This window comes from Salvia hispanica, chromosome 1, assembly GCF_029641045.1.
Source record: "Salvia hispanica isolate PSC_SH4W2 chromosome 1, Shi_PSC_v1, whole genome shotgun sequence".
Lineage (NCBI taxonomy): Eukaryota > Viridiplantae > Streptophyta > Magnoliopsida > Lamiales > Lamiaceae > Salvia > Salvia hispanica.
Window position 1 is genome coordinate 67,785,684 of NC_142692.1, and position 18,832 is coordinate 67,804,515.

The window sequence follows — 18,832 nt, forward strand, 5'->3', positions numbered from 1 at the left end:
AAAGCACGCTGGAAAGACTTGTGTTGGTCTGTGGGGACAGCCATCAGTCTAGAAGCCGGGTCGTTACACGAAAATACTTTATTGCCCCCTAACTTTTTGGAAATAAGCATAAAGACAAAGGATAATGTTGGGAATTTAGCTCTTCCTTATCTACCGAAACAATTCAAACACTCCCTAAATATTTACCGACATGATTTATTGGAAAACAAATAGGATTATTCTAAAGAAATGAAGATTTTGCTTTGTAGAGAATCAGATCTTTATCTTCCCTTCGTGCAATGTATATGCGATACACCGAAATAGTTGCAGTTAAAAAGAAAAAAATAATGACATACTACTACATGACTTAAAAACAAATCATGGCTCATATGATAATATGGGCTTAGATTCATAATTCCACATTCTAAAAAACTTAAAATTTCTTTAATTAACATGTTTATAAATTTGTTTTCCATTATCTATAGCATGTAATTGTTTTAACTTTTTATTTTTTTAATTATTATTCTTTTTCATTAACTTCAAGTGTACTGCTCCTCTGTTTAATGTGCTTAGCAATGCAATCATCAGTAATATTATTAAAGCCAGTGCTAATTATTTATAACAAAATTAAGAATATAGTAGTACAATATTTTTTGGAACACATAACTCAAGGTAAAAATAAATTGTGATTCAATTTGATAAACTTGATATAAATTACCTTATATCTATTCTTTGCTCTCTCTTCAAGTTTCTATGATTCTATTATTACACAAAGTTTTCAAGAACTTTGATACCAATTTGACATAAATCCATTACACAATGTGATAGATTTTTCTTTTCTTTTCTTTATTATAGATGGGGTACGTAGCCTAAACTCAATCGTCGGCCATTTAAACGTAAAATTCCTACTATACTCAAAAACATTCGAAATGTCAATGACCCCACGTGCAACACCTCCCGCCTTGTATAAGGTTTGAACCGCATAAATTGGGCTAAAGTAAAGAAGGCAATAGAGTACTTTCCTATCTTTCTCCAATCTCCAACCAAATCGGACCCTAGCTTCAAGCCGACCCTAGCTTCAAGCCGGCACAGATTGGATATACTGTTTTATTTGTCAGGCTTTAACGAATGGGCTCTTTTACGACTGTACCAACAAAGAGTGTTGGTTCAGAATAGACATCAAGTGTGCTTCTCTACCCAACACCATTAAACACGCAGCTCATCCAAGACATAATTATCTCAATTTTGTCAAGGGCGATAATTCTAGTTTCTGTTATAAGTGTCGTGGTCTCATATCTAACGAAAGTGGAGACTACAGATGCGATAGCTGCAGATTCCGTGTGTGTGCTAAATGTGTGATGCTACCAGCAACAAATAAGCATAGATTGGAGAATCACTTGTTGCCGTTGACATATGAGGCCTATGTTAATCGTCCTGGTGATTTCTACTGTAGCAGCTGCGAATACCAAATGCACCCCAGGTTATGGATGTATTATTGTCGAGACTGCGATCAATCCTTTCATCCGGAATGCTTTCCTGCCACATCGGGTCGGTACAGAAACATCAAATATGGGACAAAGCAGTATGTGATATCCATTCATGATCACCCTCTCAGATTTCAAATCATATCCAACAAAAAGAGATGTGATCAATGTCATGAAGATAGTTATGATAAGCCCGGAATCAATGTGCGTCATGCTTCTTTGCCGTGTGTGTAAAGTGCGGTGTGAAATGCTTGGGTGATGCCTAGAGGCAATCTTATGCAAGTCGAAACAAATGTCTCTTTTTAATTTGGTTCATGTTTATGTAGATTGTTGTATTTATGTTATTATGTGTGTTGTTCTTGCATCTTATAGATAAAGATTTTATCAATCCTGTGTAGTATTTTTAATATTCTTGCACTTTTTTTACTTGGTCATAATTATATATTGGGTATATTGGGGCACATTTTGGTCATAAACTGAACGTGACATAATAAATGAGTGCATGGCACATGTGAAAAGAAATTGATGAGAGTACTACCATAGTATCACGATTATCGCATCAGATAATGTATATGTAGTAAATGTAAGTATCATAAAGACTGAATAAGTTTTTATGAAAATTTGTGAATAAGGTAATGACTACAAAAATTTCCTTTTCGTACAAGCGTGCTATTGCCACATGATTTATTGGAAAACAAACAGGATTATTATGAAGAAATTTTGATTTTATTTTGAGCGAGGAAATATTGACTTCCGGTCCTTACAGTTCCGAGTGCTAGATGAGGCTGATGAAATGCTGAGGATGGGTTTTGTTGACGATGTTGAACTTATTCTTGGCAAGGTTGAGGATTCTAGCAAAGTCCAAACGCTGCTTTTCAGTGCTACATTGCCAGTTTGGGTTAAGCAAATATCTACCAAATTTTTGAAACCAGACAAGAAAACTGCTGACCTTGTTGGTAATGAGAAAATGAAAGCCAGCACCAATGTAAGGCATTTTGTCCTTCCCTGCTCTGTATCTGCCAGAGCTCAGCTCATTCCTGACATCATTCGTTGCTATAGCAGTGGTGGACGCACTATTATTTTCACTGAGACAAAGGATTCTGCTTCCACACTTGCTGGTGTGCTTCCTGGAGCACGTGCATTGCATGGTGATATACAACAGTCTACCCGTGAGGTAACTCTTAATGCCTTCAGATCAGGCAAATTTTCTACACTTGTGGCTACCAATGTTGCAGCACGAGGACTAGACATTGATGATGTCCAGTTAATTATTCAGTGTGAGCCACCTCGTGATGTAGAGGCATACATTCATCGATCTGGGAGAACAGGAAGAGCTGGGAAAAGTGGTGTTGCTGTGATGCTTTATGATCCTAGGATGTCAAATTTTTCTAGGATCGAAAGAGAATCAGGTGTTAAATTTGAACGTATAAGTGCTCCACAGCCATCTGATATAGCTAAATCTGCTGGTGTTGAAGCAGCAGAAAAAATCAATGAAATTTCAGATAGTGTGATTCCGGTATTCAAAGCTGCAGCTGAAGAGTTACTCAACTCATCTGATTTAACTCCAGCAGACCTACTTGCTAAGGCATTGGCCAATGCTGCTGGTTACACTGAAATTAAGAATCGGTCACTTCTCACTTCATTGGAAAATCATGTTACTGTACAGCTCGAGTGTGGAAAGCCCATCTACTCACCATCGTTTGCTTATGGAGCTCTGAGGAGGTTTTTGCCTGAGGAGAAGGTTGAATCTATAAAGGGTCTTTCATTAACTGCCGATGGGAAGGGTGCTGTATTCGACGTTGCTGTCGAAGATCTTGATGCTTTCCTTGCAGGGCAAGAGAATGCTGCTGGTGTGAGCTTGGAAGTGGTGACCTTGTTGCCAAATTTGCAGGAAAGAGAGCCATCAAGAGGAAGATTTGGTGGTGGCGGTGGTGGCCGTGGTGGCTTTGGTGATAGGAAGAGGGCCTATGAGATTTATATACTAGTTTCAGTTTTCTCTTGGCACCGATGTGGGACAGTCATATGTTATATTTTTAGTTTCAATTGCCAACACCCTCCCTCAAACCCTTCAAGGTGAATCTTAGGTGAATCTTGGAGGGGTTGGACTTTTTCTAATCGATTGGACAATCGGTCCAATTTTTTTTCGATCGGTTGGACCATTTGGCCCAAATTTTTAAGTCCAGATATACTGCTGGATCAGTCATTTTTTTGTTTCGGCCCAGATATACTGTTGGGTCAGTTAAATTTGACCCACAGTCGGCGACCCGCTCTGATACCATGATAGAAATCCATAGGTTCCATCCTAAAACCAATTGGTGATAGGAAGAGGGCCCATGAGATTTATATACTAGTTTCAGTTTTCTTTTGGCACCGATGTGGGACAGTCATATGTTATATTTTTAGTTTCAATTGCCAACAAGTTATATAGTAGTACTCCCCCCGTCCCATAAAAGTTGAGACGTATTCCCTTTTATTCCGTCCCAACAAAGTTGAGTCATTTCTTTTTTTAACAAAAGACAAAACATCTAATCACTCTTACTGTATTCCATCATTTACTTTACTCTCTCTTATCTTTCCTACTTTTTTCATCTCTCCTATTTATTTAATATAAATTCTTAATCTTCGTGCCCAAAAGTTTTGTCCCAACTTTTATGGGACGGATGGAGTAGTATTTCTTTATAATACATTCCACATATTTAAGTATTGGTTTAATGCTTTCGTTATTTCTCACATTTTTTTTCCTTTTGAATCGGAATATGATTTTTAAAGAATAATTCTTTTCTTCGTTTACGAAGGTGGAATTTTTAAAGTTTCCATTGAATCGGAATATGATTTTTGTAAGTAAAGCTTATATATCTTGAAACTTACAATCAAATTTTAAATCTTACATACCCAAGAAAAGTATCTATTTCTCTTCATTATAACTTTTTATTTGTTTTATTATTATTATTATTATTATTATTATTATTATTATTATTATTATTATTATTATTATTATTATTATTATTATTATTATTATTCGTTTTCAATAACTTCCAGTGTACTGTTCCTTTGTTTAATTAATGTGTTTAGCAATGCAATCATCAGTTATATTATTAAAGCCAGTGCTAATAATTTATAACAAAATTCAGAATATAGGAGTACAATATTTTTAGGAACACATGACTCAAGGTAAAAATGAATTTTGACTCAATTTATTAGACTAGATACAATTTACCTTATGTCTATTCTTTGCTCTCTTTCCAAGTTTTTGTGATTCTATTATTACACAAAGCTTTCAAGAACAGATACCAATTTGACATCAATTTTCTTTTTCACTTTTAATATGTTATGAATTTTTCTTTTCTTTTGTAGGTTATAATCTTGAAAAGCGATAAAAGCAGATGTAGTGTGTAATAATAAAGAATGGTAAATTTTTATAATGAAAATGAATTTCTTTATCATTTAATATAGTCCTAGACTAGTAACTACACATCTTGGATAACTTAAAAGTTGTTTACTTAATATATGTCGGTATTTTGATATCTTATCTTGGCAAGGTTATCTATGACATCTAATTATATTCATACTCCTGATACATTTCATACATTTAATTTAATTTTTTTGATTTAAGCACTAATTCTCTCTTACATTTCAATTTTGAATTGAAATTGAAGCTCGCAGCCAACCTAAATGCCACACTTATAGGTTTGATCAAAGTCATTAGCATAATGCTAAAACGATTGTTTCGATCCAAAATATTCAATAACCCGATCGCAAGCCACTTAACCCTAAAACTCCTAATTCGAGATGCCAGTGACCCCACATGCAACACCTCTCGCCCCAACGTTAGTACTATATAAGGTTTGAATCGCATAATGTTGGCAGAAGTAAAGAAATCATTAGAGTTTTTTCATCGCTTTCTCCAATCTTCAACCGAATCGACCTGCAGCTTGAAGCCGGCCTGGATCAGCTTGACACGTAATGTATTTGATCTATAATTTTCATTGTTGTGAATTTTGTGGTTGTGAATGGTAATGAGATGCTGGGGTGTATTTGATCTATGAAATGGCCATCTATTTGCTGTGTGTGTGTGTGTGTGTGTGTGTTTCTGTAATTATAATGTGATTTGTGAAATGTATGGCAGCTCATTGTTGTGATTTAATTCTAGTAATTTTATGTTGAATTGTCGGATTACAAGATAAATATTTTCCGGATTCGTTGTTAAATTAGATGAAAATCTAAATTATTTATATTCTTTTTTTTGGTTTTAACTACAGGTGCCGAACCCGCCTTTTGACGGAATCCGACTAATCCTGCTTGACCGGGCTTGCGGATTAAGGCTGAAAGTCTTCCAGCGGGTGGCGGGGTTTGAACCCTTGACCTCAAGATCACCACAGGTAGAATTTATAATCAATAGGAATTTGATTTTTGTTAGTAAAACTTTTATGTCTGAAATGCAAGATATTTGATGAGAATTCTTCCTTTTCCCCTTTTTTTTGGCGTTTTCCCTAATTGTATTCTTATTCAATAAGGTTTTCAAATCCAACGTTGTGTGTTAACTAGTAAATAATTATTGTCGGAAAATTGGTGTTATTGTATTTTAATAAAAATTTGATAAGGTGAAAGTGAGTCGTCGTCTCTCATTATTCTGTTGCCGAATATTAAATTTTTGTATAATAGTACTATGATTCTTTATGGAATGAAAATAATTTAATTAGGTATTTCATACCCTGGTTAGTTTGTTTTGTTCAGCGGCCTTTGCCACTTTTATTACCCAAAAAAAAAAGAATTTCTCTAATTTATATTCCCTACATTTGGTCATTCACAATCATGTCATTAAAACTATTTTGCCATATCTTTTTCCTTAACTATTTATGGGACTACATTTTTATTTTCTATTCATTTCTTATTTTAATTTATTTATTATGAAATTTAATTAATTTATTACTTTAATTTCACTAAAACACAAAAATTACATAATTAAAATTCCCAAAAACTACATATAGCATATAAAAAAAATTTAAAACTTACATTATCAAAATCCTAAAATATTGACAAATTACAAAATTAAACTAGATACCTAACTATTTTTTGAGTATCCCGGTCATTCTCTAGTGAGATTTCAATGTCATCATCCTTTTTCGCCGGACATATATAGTGCAATAAAATGATAAATGTAGAGAGAAAATTGTAGGTAAGAGAGACTCAGTGTGAAAATAATTATGAGTTGAATGAGACTTTAGTTATTTTGGGTAAATATAAACTTTCGTTTACCTCTATATAAGTGGACCTATATATATTATACAAATTTTAAATTATAATATGGGCTATTAGTTAGATGCAGTAATTTGATGTCAACAGATAACAAATAACGTCAACAAAAATGTCAACTCATTGTTAATTGGTTAACATTGTATTGATATTTTGTGTTGACACTTTTGTTGACGTTATTTGTCATCTATTGACATCAAATACTGAGATCTAATAGTCCAAATTATAGTTTAGAGTTTGTAAGATATACCATATAATCGTATACGTAGTTTGCATTAGAATAGGACCCCACTTGTTCATGTTCGTGCGAACATGGACAACTGAGTAATTGTGTGATATCGACTGAAATTCGTATCAGCTGATTATATTTATAATTATACATTACACGTAGTGTTTAGTTTGACTTGATTTAAAAAATTTAAATATTGTTAATACCCAAAGTATCTAGAACTTTTTGCATAATATGTCGAGATTAAAATCTAAATGATTTATATATCTAAAGTATAATTTTTTGCTTTGTTTACAAAGATAGAATGTTTCAAGTTTCCATAGAATCGGAATGTGATTTAGTTAGTAAAGCTTATATGTCTTGAATTACATATATTGATGAGTATTTGAGAATACTTCCTTACTTGGAAATTATTTACCTTATCTTTATTCCTTACTTGCATTCCAGGTTTGCATGATTCTATTATTCAATGCATACAGGAACATTTTCTTTTCCATATGAGAAGTGACAAACAGAAGAAAAAGAAAATATAATTGTTGAGAGAGAAAAAAAGAGAGATGGAGCATGAGAGTTTTCCTCATAAGCTTCATGAACATCCGCTGAGTTTGATCCCCGACTCCGCCAAGCAAAGTGATTATTACAACTCATACTGTTATGGTTGTGGGAGATACTTTATACCCGGAGATGCAACGTATGGATGCAGCCTCAGGTGTGGATATCATAGTTTGTTACACAAAGAATGCATGGAAATGCCGCGAGAGATTATGCACCCTATCCATCCTTCACACCCTCTCACACTCCATGATTTTGGATCAAGAATATGTGCAGTTTGTAAAGAATATGTGTTTGGGATGATAGGCTACAGATGTAGCCAAGAGGGCTGTGATGGATTGTGGATCCACTTGGGATGCGCGGGCTTTCTTACTGATAAGCAGCCGCTTATGTACCACCAAAGCCACCCTCATCATCAGCTACGCTTTTCCAAGAGAACGAGGTGGTGCACATTCCCCTGTGATGCATGTGGTGCCACTGAGAAAGGGGACTCCTACATCTGCACTCTCTGCGACTACTGGATACACGAGAGTTGCGCGCTACTCCCATTGTCCGCGCACTTCCCTCATCATCACCCTGCCCACACACTCTCCCTCGCATTTTCTCTTCCATCTGAGTATATCAAATATGAATTTGATTGTGGTATATGCAGCATGACTTTGCCATTGAGACGATGGCTCTATCACTGCCACCTTTGTAGATATATCGTCCATCTCAACTGTGCCACCTCCACGTAATACTTCTTACTACTATTTTCTCATACAATTTGTGTCAAAACATGCACATTCAGTTAAAATGTTTTTGTTGATTTTCTATCAGATTTGATGATGAAAATGCAATTGATGGTGAGAAAGATGTCACCAAGTTTCCGATAGCAGTAGATGACATGTATGAGGAGATAATCAAACCTTTCGTTAGGCGAGAAAGTGGAAAAGTTCTCATCCCTCATGATGATCAGAACAAGGGTGGCAAGTACAGGTTCTTTGGTCACCCTGATCATCTACTAACTTTTACTACATTTTCATCGTCTTCTTCATCATCATCTCAAGATCGCTACAAAAAAGATGATGATGATGACGATGATGAAGATGAGTTTGACATTATTCCGAGATCGGAATTAACATGTGATGGGTGCACATTGGCTATACATGAAAAGAAGCAAACATATGGTGATGGGTATGAGAGTGGTTACATGAGTTGTGAAGAATGCAAATACTTTCTCCATTTGTCGTGCTTCAACTTACCGCTACACATCCCCTCTCTTCCAATCCATCCTCTCAAAGATCACAGCTTAAGGCTTCAAAATGTTGATGGCAATCTAACAGATAGTAAATACTGTTATATTTGTCATGCTTATACGAATGGGCTCTATTACTCTTGTACCCACGAAGGCTGCAGGTTCAACTTAGACATCAAGTGTTCTTCTCTGCCTAGCACCATAACACACGCAGCTCACCCACGACATAATTATCTCGAGATAGTCACAAGTGATTATGAGTCTTTTTTCTGTGTTAACTGTTATAGCTTTATAAGTTCAACTGTGGGACAATACAAATGCAATAGTTGCAGATTCAGTGTGTGTGGTGCATGCGTGATGCTACCAGCAACAAATAAGCATAGATTGGAGAATCACATGTTATGGTTGACATACGATGCTCGGTTTAACCATCCCGGTGAGTTCTACTGCAGTAGTTGCGAACAACAAATGGACCCCAGAAGTTGGATGTATTATTGTCGAGACTGCGATCAATCCTTTCACCCGGAATGCTTTCCTGCTACGTCAGGTGAGTACAGAAACATCAAATATGGGACAAAGCAGTATGTGATATCCATTCATGATCACCCTCTCAGATTTCAAATCATATCCAACAAAAAGAGATGTGATCAATGTCATGAAGATAGTTATGATAGGCCCGGATTTCAATGTGCGTCGTGCTTCTTTGTCGTGGGTGTAGAGTGCGGTGTGAAATGCTTGGGTGATGCCTAGAGGCAATCTTATGCAAATCAAAACAAATTTCTCTTGTTAATTGGGTGCATGCATATGTAGTTTGTTGTATTTATGTTATGATGTGTGTTGTTCTTGTATCTTATGTATTTTGATAATTTTTATGTATAAAGATTTTATCAATTCTGTGTATTTAATATTCTTGCACTTCTTTTACTTGGTCATAGAGTGGTGAACACTATGGGAGCTAGAGTCATCTCAACGTGACATAATTATTGAGTACATAATGTTGCAAAAATTGATTCTTTCTTGACACAATTTTTATTGTGAATCCTAAAACCTTGATTCTAAAAAATAAAATCAGAAAGAAATGGTCATTAGCTCAATTTTATTTGGAACTTGGAAGTACTATTTCTTTGATAACGAATAATAACTAAACTACACACCCTCCGTCGCGAGAAAATATTCAGTGGTCCGGACACACCACGTGGCATGATGACGTGGTGTGTCCCACTAATTAGAAGCTGACAAATGGAAGTAGTAGAAATATAGAAATTACACTATATAAGGTATCTAGTTATTATAAATAGAATAAAATTTAGAATTTAAAAAACTTTTCAAATTACAGTTTAAACTATTAATATATATATATATAATAATAATAAATTTCATTTTTTTTTATTTATCTATTCAAAGAGTAAAAATTTAGTGGTCAATCCTCACCAAGGTGTCAATCCTATTTGGTATGCTCTACTAATAGAGATTTGACAAGTGGAAAATACATATAGTCATGTTTCCAACTAGATATATAAACAAGGGAAACATTAAATTATATGGAAAGTTTCTTCAAACTCCATGTATAATAAATACTCCACTACATATGAAAGAGATATTCATTATTCTATTTATTTAAATAATTAATCATCATCACAATTATTGTCAAGTCAATTTATACGTAAATATACAAAAACGATAACTTTATATTAGAACATTATTTGTTTTATTTTATTATGAAACCATGGTGATATTTCATGTATTAACTATTATCAATTAACTTTGATAAGATCAAATTTTTTAATTGGGGATCACTATCACTTTTATTATAGTAGATTTAATTTTTTATAAAAATAGATCATTTAGGGTTGGCACGAGTTTTAATGTCATCCATTTTTTTATACGACAAAAACAAATTCATAACTGTTAATTACATTTGTATATTTGTTTGGCATTCTCATTGAGCCAATTTTTACCTATTGTACCATTGAAAACTCCATAAATCGGCCTCCGACCCCTTCGCCCCAATCTTTTTGTGGTGAGATCAAAACATTCTCCTTTTTGCAGTGCGATTTCCTTGCACTTCTCTTTACTTTGGTTGTAAACTGAATGTGACATAATAAATGAGTGCATGGAACATGTGAAAAAAAAATTGTAACTTAAACCATAAATTAAATCTTGAACAAAGATTTAGTTATGTTGGGTAAATATAAACTTTCGGTTACCTCTATATAAGTGGATCTACATATATTATATACAAATTTCAAATATACTAGATGTAGTGACTTAGCTTGACGTTAACAGATGACAAATAAAGTCAACAAAAATGTCAACTCGACGTCAACCAATTACATTGTATTGACATTATGTGTCATCTATTGACTCTCATTTTATTATAAAACTAATATATAAAAGCAGGACTCACTATCTACTAACTCCGAGTCAAATGGTAACGAATTATTTGGGATGGAGGGAGTAATCCAGGTTATAGTTTGGAGTTTGTAAGACGTAGGATGTATGTACTTTGCATTAGAAAGGAGCCTAGTAGGTGATATGGTAATGTAAATGTAAGTTCTTTAGTAATTAAACAAAATTAATAAGCTTTCACCATTTTCTGTTTCTATTTGTATGTAAACTACTCAACTTTTGATCTCTTCTAATTCTGCAGCCATAGATTCAGGCCGTGATCTTGCCGTCAGAGACAGTTTAGGCTTAAATTTCATGGAATTATTATTTCTGCATTGCCCCAAATTATATTAATTGAAATTCGAATCAGCTTATTATAGTTATAATACATTCCACGTATTTAATTTGACTTAATTTAAACATTTTATATTGCATTATTTCTTGGCTTCTTGCTCACTATTTTTTCCTTTTGAATTGAAATGAAGCTTGGTTCCTTTTGAATTGAAATGAAGCTTGGTGCCCAACTTAAAAGTCACATTTCGTTTTTATTAAAGTAGTCATTATAGTGCGAGAAATATTGTTTCGAATCCAAAGTATCTATCTAGTGCTACTTTTTTCATAATATTTCGAGATTAAAATCTAAATAATTTATAGTAATATATATAAAGTATAACTCTTTGCTTTGTTTACTAAGTTGGAATGTTTCAACTTTCAAGTTTCCATAGAATCGGATGTGATTTTGTAAGTAAAGCTTATATGTCTTGAATTACAAGATATTGATGAGAAATTGAGAATACTTCCTTACTTGGAAATTATTTACCTTTTTCTTTATTTCTTACTTGCATTCCAGGTTTGCAATGATTTTATTGCTCAATGTATATAGGAACATTTTCTTTTCCATGTGAGGAGTGACAAACACAGGAAGAAGAGAAAAAAATAATTGTTGAGAGAGAAAAAGAGAGAGATGGAGCAGGAGAGTTTTCCTCATATGCTTCATGAACACCCTCTGAGTCTGATCCCCGACCCGGCCAAGCAAGGTGATTACGATCCATATTGTTCTGGTTGTTGGAGATTCATTTTACCCGGAGATGCAACGTATGGATGCAGCCTCAGGTGTGGATTTGAGAGGTTGTTACACAAAGAATGCATGGAAATGCTTCAAGAGATTATGCATCCTATCCATCCTTCACACCTTCTCACACTCTATGAGTCATACACAATTTTTGGATCAAAAGAATGCGCGGTTTGTGAAGAAAAGGTGTATGGGTTAGGCTACAGATGTAGCCAAGGGGGCTGTGATGGATTACGGATCCACTTGGGATGCGCGGGGTTTCTTACTGATAAGCAGCCGCTTATGTACCATCCAAGCCACCCTCAACATCAGCTACGGTTTTCAAAGAAGACGAGGTGGTGTCCATTCCCCTGCGATGCATGTGGTGCCACTGAGAAAGGGGACTCCTACACCTGCACCCTCTGTGATTACTCCATACACGAGAGCTGCGCACTCCTCCCTGAGTCTAAGGACTTCCCTCATCATCACCACTCTCTCTCACTCACGTATTCTCTTCCATCTGAGTATATCAAATATGAATTTGATTGTGGCATATGCAGTATGACTTTGCCGTTGAGACGATGGCTCTATCATTGCCACCTTTGTAGATATATCGTCCATCTCAACTGTGCCACCTCCACGTAATACTTCTTACTACTATTTACTCATACGATTTGTGTCAAAACATGCATATTTAGTTAAAATGTTTTCGTTGATTTTCTATTAGATTTGATGATGAAAATGCAATTGATGGTGAGAAAGATGTTACCAAGTTTCCGATAGCAGTAGATGACATGTATGAGGAGATAATCAGACCTTTCGTTAGGCGGGAAAGTGGAAAAGTTCTCATCCCTCATGATGATCAGAACATCGGTGGCAAGTACAGGTTCTTCAGTCACCCTGATCATCTACTAACTTTTACTACATTTGCATCGTCTTCTTCATCATCATCATCCCATGATCACTACAAAAGAGACGAAGACGACGAAGATGATTTTGAGAGTGTTCCAAGATGGGAATTAATATGTGATGGGTGCACACTGCCTATACATGAAAAGAAGCAAACGGATGGTGATGGGTATGAGATTGGCTATATGAGTTGTGATGAATGCAAATATTTTCTCCATTTATCCTGCTTCAACTTACCACTTGAGATCTCCTCTCTTCCTATTCACCCAATCAAAGATCACAGCTTAAGGCTTCAAAATATTGATGGCAAGCTAACACATTGGAAGAAATGTAATATTTGTGGTGCTTATACGATAGGTCTCTATTACTCTTGTACCCACGAAGGCTGCAGTTTCAACTTAGACATCAAGTGTTCTTCTCTGCCCAGCACCATAACACACACAGCTCACCCACGACATATTTATCTCGAGATAGTCACAAGTGATTATGAGTCTTTTTTCTGTGTTAACTGTTATAACTTTGTAGGTCCAACTGTGGGACAATACAAATGCAATAGCTGCAGATTCAGTGTGTGCGGTGCATGCGTGATGCTACCAGCAACAAATAAGCATAGATTGGAGAATCACATGTTATGGTTGACATATGATGCTCGGTTTAACCACCCCGGTGAGTTCTACTGCAGTAGTTGCGAACAACAAATGGACCCTAGAAGTTGGATGTATTATTGTCGAGACTGCGATCAATCCTTTCACCCGGAATGCTTTCCTGCTACGTCAGGTGAGTACAGAAACATCAAATATGGGACAAAGCAGTATGTGATATCCATTCATGATCACCCTATCAGATTTCAAATCATATCCAACAAAAAGAGATGTGATCAATGTCATGAAGATAGTTATGATAGGCCCGGATTTCAATGTGCGTCGTGCTTCTTTGTCGTGGGTGTAGAGTGCGGTGTGAAATGCTTGGGTGATGCCTAGAGGCAATCTTATGCAAATCAAAACAAATTTCTCTTGTTAATTGGGTGCATGCATATGTAGTTTGTTGTATTTATGTTATAAGCTAAATGTGTGTTGTTTATGTATCTTATGTATTTGGTTATTCTTATATAAAGATTTTATTATTCTTGTATGTTTACAACTATTCTTTGCACTTATTTACTTGGTCATAAAGTGGTGAATTCTTGGGGGGCTAGATTGAGCTGAAGGTGACATAATTATTGAATACATCGGACACACTAATGTGGCCAAAATTGAAACTTAAACCAAAATTAAAACTTGACACAATTTTTATTCTTGAGTTTGATGTTTTTGGTTCAGTTTGGTAGCGATTATACTGTAGTCTATAGACAAGTACTACTCCCTCCGTCCCGCTTAAGATTACACGTTTTCCTTTTTAGTTTGTCCCAACTAAGATGACACATTTCCTTTATTTCCTTTTTTGGTAACTTTTCTCTCTAATTAATACACTCAACCACTTTTTCTTACTCCAATTAAAATATTCATTTTTCTTCATCTCTCTACTTTAATACCTACACCCACCTTCTCTCTCTCTAATTAAACACTTTAACCAATAACTCCTAAAATCCCGTGCCGGCTAAGTAATGTGTCATCTTAGCCGGGACGGAGGGAGTACTATTTTGTTGTGTTAACTCTTTTTCCATCCAATTGTAATTCTCGCAGCATAAAATTGTTCACGACTTACCAAACAAACTCTCGCATTCGTTTGTGCGTCAAATCATATCATAGCCATTGTTTGTCCCGTCCGTTCTACCGGATTCAGCTTCCACGCCTACCAACTATTTGTTCAAAGTCCTTGTTCCAACTGAATTGGTCGCGCTGTGCAGGATGGGGAGGTACAGAGTTGCCCAAGAGCTTGGAATCGCCAATAACCGGAGAACAGCCATCGAAAAACAGTTGGTAAAGAGCTAAGAGCTTTACTAGATTTGAGCTTCACTCATGTTATCCATTGGAAGCGACAACCGCACATCTTCTCTTGTTTTCTGATTCAGGCGACGACCTTATTCACTATGTCCGACACATCCCATTGATCCTACCACCTTATGCAGAAATTATCGACAAGACAAGACTTATAGCAAGATTGACAAAACCAATCAACAATTCTTCCTGCTTGTGAACATGCTCCATTTCCAAAGATTGATAGACTCCAAAATGAACAAATTCATCAATCAGAGAAAAAAAAACAGAGCAATTAACACGATACAAATAAACAAACGATGTCATCCATTTTATGACCAAACAAATCCAAAACTGTTAATTACATTTGTATATTTGATTTACATTCTATGATCCAACCGCCAGTTCACAAGTACCGTCGAAAAACTCCATAAATCGGCCTCCGACCACTGCGCCCCAATCTTTTTTGTGGGGCGATTTAAGGGGCTAACTTCATGATTCAGACAACTACGAAAAGAAAAACACTTCCTCAGCCATTTGGGCGGCAGACGACACTAGCTAGTCGACGACCTTTTTATTCAGAAGCGTACGATCAACCGCAATTTCATGCTTCAGATCACTCCGAAAAGAAACAACAACGCTTCATCGTACACAAGGGTAGCTGGTAAACTACGGCCTTCTTCAGCGAACGAGTCCCATTTCCTGGATCCGCTAGCTAGTCGACGACCTTATTATTGAGCGGGGTGCGATCAACTGCAGTTTCCTAAATCCTACCACTACGAAAACGAAAAAAAAACGCTTCATCCTAGACAACGCTAGCTAATCAACTACGGCATTCTTCAGCCGACGAGTTCTATCCACACAAGTTCCGTTTCTCGGATCCGCTAGCTAGTCGATGACATTCTTATTCAGCGAGGTATGATCAACCTCAATCGCATGATTCAGATCGCTACGAAAAGAATAAAAATACGCTTAGTCAGCAAAAAACGTACGTTTTCCATCCGCACGAGTTCCATTTCCTGGATCCGTACAAGTCCAAATTCCTCATCTCCGGCTGCTGTGTCTCGAAAGAAACACCTTGGCGCTGCACGAAGCCGACCTCTTGATCGAAGACGACCCCGTCTGCGCACACCTCTCAATCGAAGGGCTCTCAAACTTCCCCAACTGATCGCCGGAGCTCTTATCACACTGCCGCGGAAAAGCATTCGCCACCGCAGCGCTGATCGCCGACGCCGACAAGGCATCCATCGACACCGATCTCCTAACCGGCTGCACCGCCGCCGCATCCAATTCCACGTCAATTTTGCAATCGCCTTCCACATTTCCCTCAAATTCGACCCCAATTTGAGACCTAACCGCCCCATCCCCTTCAATTTCACCAAACCCTAACCCTAGCCCCTCCGATCCTTCCTCACTCCGCCTCGAATCAACGCCGATCGGCTCCTCCTGCAGCTGAATCGCGCCGCCGGAAGCAGCAGCGACGATCCCAGCCCGACACAGGGGGCAATTGGTGTGAGAAGCCAGCCACGTATCGATGCAGGGGATGTGGAAGGCGTGGCTGCACTTCGGGAGCAGCCTCACCGTCTCATCCTCCTCGAATTCGCTGAGGCACACGGCGCAGTCGGTCCCCTCCACGATCCCGTCGCCGCTCTTGTACTTGACGATCGTGATCGAATTAATCACCGACGGCTGCAGCCCGACCGTCCGGATGTACCAGATCGGGTGGTCAACGACGTCTCCATCGACAAAATCGCCATCGCCTTCTTCTTCACCGAAATCGCGGCGCTGCGATTGGCGCAGCATCCGGCGGCGGCGGGAGGCTCTCCAGAGGGTGTAGAATTTGTAGATGGTGTAGCAGGTGAAGAGGAAGAAGGCGGTGGCGAGGACGGCGAGGGAGATGGTGAGGGCGTGGGAGAGGCCGCCGGTGGAGTCTCCGGCTGGATCGACGGCGGCGGAGGCGGGAGGAGGAGGCGGCGGCGGCGGGAATTGGAAGGAAATTGATGATTTGCAGGAGTCTGGGCAGTATTTGGAGCAGGTCGGTGGACAGTCGGTCTGTTGGTCGGGGCAGAAGGACTGGCAGAAGGTGGGGACGGATTCATAGAGGAGTTTACGGCGGTGGAAGGCCATCATCGGAAGAAGGTGAAAGGGGGGAGATTGGTTCAGACTTGAGAGAGAGAGAGTCAAAGAAAAGAGGTTGTGTGTGTGAGTGTGTTTATTTAGAGAGAGAAAGAAAGAAGAGAAAAAGTGGGACAGTTGGAGCGATGATTTTCTTCATTTCTTGTTGACTATTCTAGTTGTGATGAAAGTCGGAGGCGGCGGATAAATCTTTGTTTTTTATTGTTCTACATTTTATTTTTTAAATATACACAAGCTTTGGTTGTTCCTGTGGTTTAACGATATAATGGGATTTTAGCGATTTTGATCACTAAGGGCTCTTCTGGTACGCCCGAAACAGCTCGAAACACACTCCTCCTCACTTTGTTTCTAGCATTTGGTAGCAAGCAAACTTTTCGAGCGACCCAGCATACTCCAAGCGGGTTTGTGGAGCTGATATAAGTAACGGGTAAAACGTAGCAATTTTTCAAATTTGCCATTCGAAAACTTCAAATTGTCATCGTTGGAGGTCCAATTTTTCGTCGAGCAGCTGATCAAATTCGGGTAAACTCCGATTCAAATGTCCGATTTTTATTTTTTTTTTGCATTGTCAATTTCAGACGGTTTTAGGAATCGATTTTCGGCGTTTTATGGGTTCTTGTTCGATTCTAGTTTGGTAGTAATTTGGTTTACAAACTCCGATTTCGTTGGCGCATGCTGTGATTGGTTTGGGCGAATTGGGAGAAAAAATTTTGTGAAAATTTTGCATTTTTGACATGGTTGTCTGGCTTACTTGACTCGCGAATTTTTTGTGAAATTCGAATTGGTGGTAATCTGGTGCATATGCTGAATTATTTGTTTGACAATATCTACCGGATTGGTGCATCTGCTTAATAAGTGCAGTGATTCGATTTTGAACTCTGCTTATCTGAACATTGATGTTTGTGGTCTTTGATTTTCAATTGTGAATGGAGTAATGTTGTCCATAATATTTCAGTTCACATTTTGTACACACTCCCTTCCCAATTTTGCATCAAGAAACTACCTTCTTGCTTCAACTCTCATTTTTTCTGTTGTATATTGAATTTAGCTTACTTTGCCGCTTGATACAATCTTTTGTCTGCTGTCTAATAATGTTTCCCGTTCGATGTTTCCATTTTACAGAATGACCGACGTCAGGCAAAAAAAGCGTAAGGATGTCGAGACTGCATTAGTTATGATCGAGGATATTATTCAGAACCATCAATAGAGCTCCTTAACTATTTTCAATATGGTTCAAACCGTGGTAGGAGTGGATATTAGAATTTGGAAATGAAGAGGGGTATTAAAGTCATGGACCTTTTATGTTTCAGGCCTACCCCAATTCATCCAAACAATGGAAAATGACGTAACAATTTGCTTGGGCTAAACTAAACAACATGTAATTCTGCCCATGAAGTCAGGAAAGCTCATTAGCCATACATCCATGTTAATTATTTATACTACTACCAGACGAGCCCTAATAGTGGTAGTCAAGGACATCAAATATTAATATGGAGTGTCAATTATTTATGTAATAAGGGCATTTGTCTGTAAATCCTCATCGAGTTGAGAAGATTGTTCAGTAAACCATTATCATTAACATTATTTTTCATTGATTAATAATTTTGATTCTTATTGTAGTACAAGTAGTTATTTATTTGGTTATAATTCTTTAAACAAAGAGAATTTAAATATAATTAAAAAAGTAGATAAATTTGT

At 37.2% G+C, this 18,832-nt stretch overlaps 4 protein-coding genes across 7 annotated transcripts; 3 read left to right on the forward strand and 1 right to left on the reverse strand.

Annotated features, from left to right (window-relative positions):
• Positions 1-2,176: 2,176 nt before the first annotated feature.
• LOC125185502 (DEAD-box ATP-dependent RNA helicase 7-like) lies at positions 2,177-3,540 on the forward strand. Its single transcript, XM_048082036.2, has one exon. It carries the CDS (start codon positions 2,257-2,259, stop codon positions 3,538-3,540), a length of 1,284 nt encoding a protein of 427 aa, XP_047937993.2. The 5' UTR covers positions 2,177-2,256.
• Positions 3,541-5,267: 1,727 nt separating this feature from the next.
• Positions 5,268-9,619, forward strand: LOC125185170 (uncharacterized). 3 transcript variants are annotated; one of them, XM_089057133.1, is made up of 4 exons: positions 5,268-5,428; positions 5,723-5,842; positions 7,393-8,230; positions 8,317-9,619. In XM_089057133.1, exons 3-4 carry the CDS (start codon positions 7,503-7,505, stop codon positions 9,482-9,484), a joined length of 1,896 nt encoding a protein of 631 aa, XP_088913259.1. In that variant the 5' UTR covers positions 5,268-5,428; positions 5,723-5,842; positions 7,393-7,502; the 3' UTR covers positions 9,485-9,619. The 3 variants fall into 3 exon arrangements, with proteins under 3 accessions (XP_088913259.1, XP_047937624.1, XP_088913255.1); XM_048081667.2 differs by having other exon boundaries at positions 5,268-5,423; XM_089057129.1 differs by having other exon boundaries at positions 5,268-5,423; positions 7,425-8,230.
• Positions 9,620-12,054: 2,435 nt separating this feature from the next.
• Positions 12,055-14,213, forward strand: LOC125218984 (uncharacterized). 2 transcript variants are annotated; one of them, XM_048120819.1, is made up of 3 exons: positions 12,055-12,814; positions 12,901-13,412; positions 13,608-14,213. In XM_048120819.1, exons 1-3 carry the CDS (start codon positions 12,087-12,089, stop codon positions 14,060-14,062), a joined length of 1,695 nt encoding a protein of 564 aa, XP_047976776.1. In that variant the 5' UTR covers positions 12,055-12,086; the 3' UTR covers positions 14,063-14,213. The 2 variants fall into 2 exon arrangements, with proteins under 2 accessions (XP_047976776.1, XP_047976775.1); XM_048120818.1 differs by having other exon boundaries at positions 12,901-14,213.
• Positions 14,214-15,308: 1,095 nt separating this feature from the next.
• On the reverse strand, positions 15,309-17,259 carry LOC125224276 (RING-H2 finger protein ATL54-like). The gene has a single exon (XM_048127653.2). The coding sequence runs from the start codon at positions 17,126-17,128 to the stop codon at positions 16,043-16,045; it is 1,086 nt and encodes a 361-aa protein (XP_047983610.2). The 5' UTR covers positions 17,129-17,259; the 3' UTR covers positions 15,309-16,042.
• Between the last annotated feature and the right edge of the window lie 1,573 nt (positions 17,260-18,832).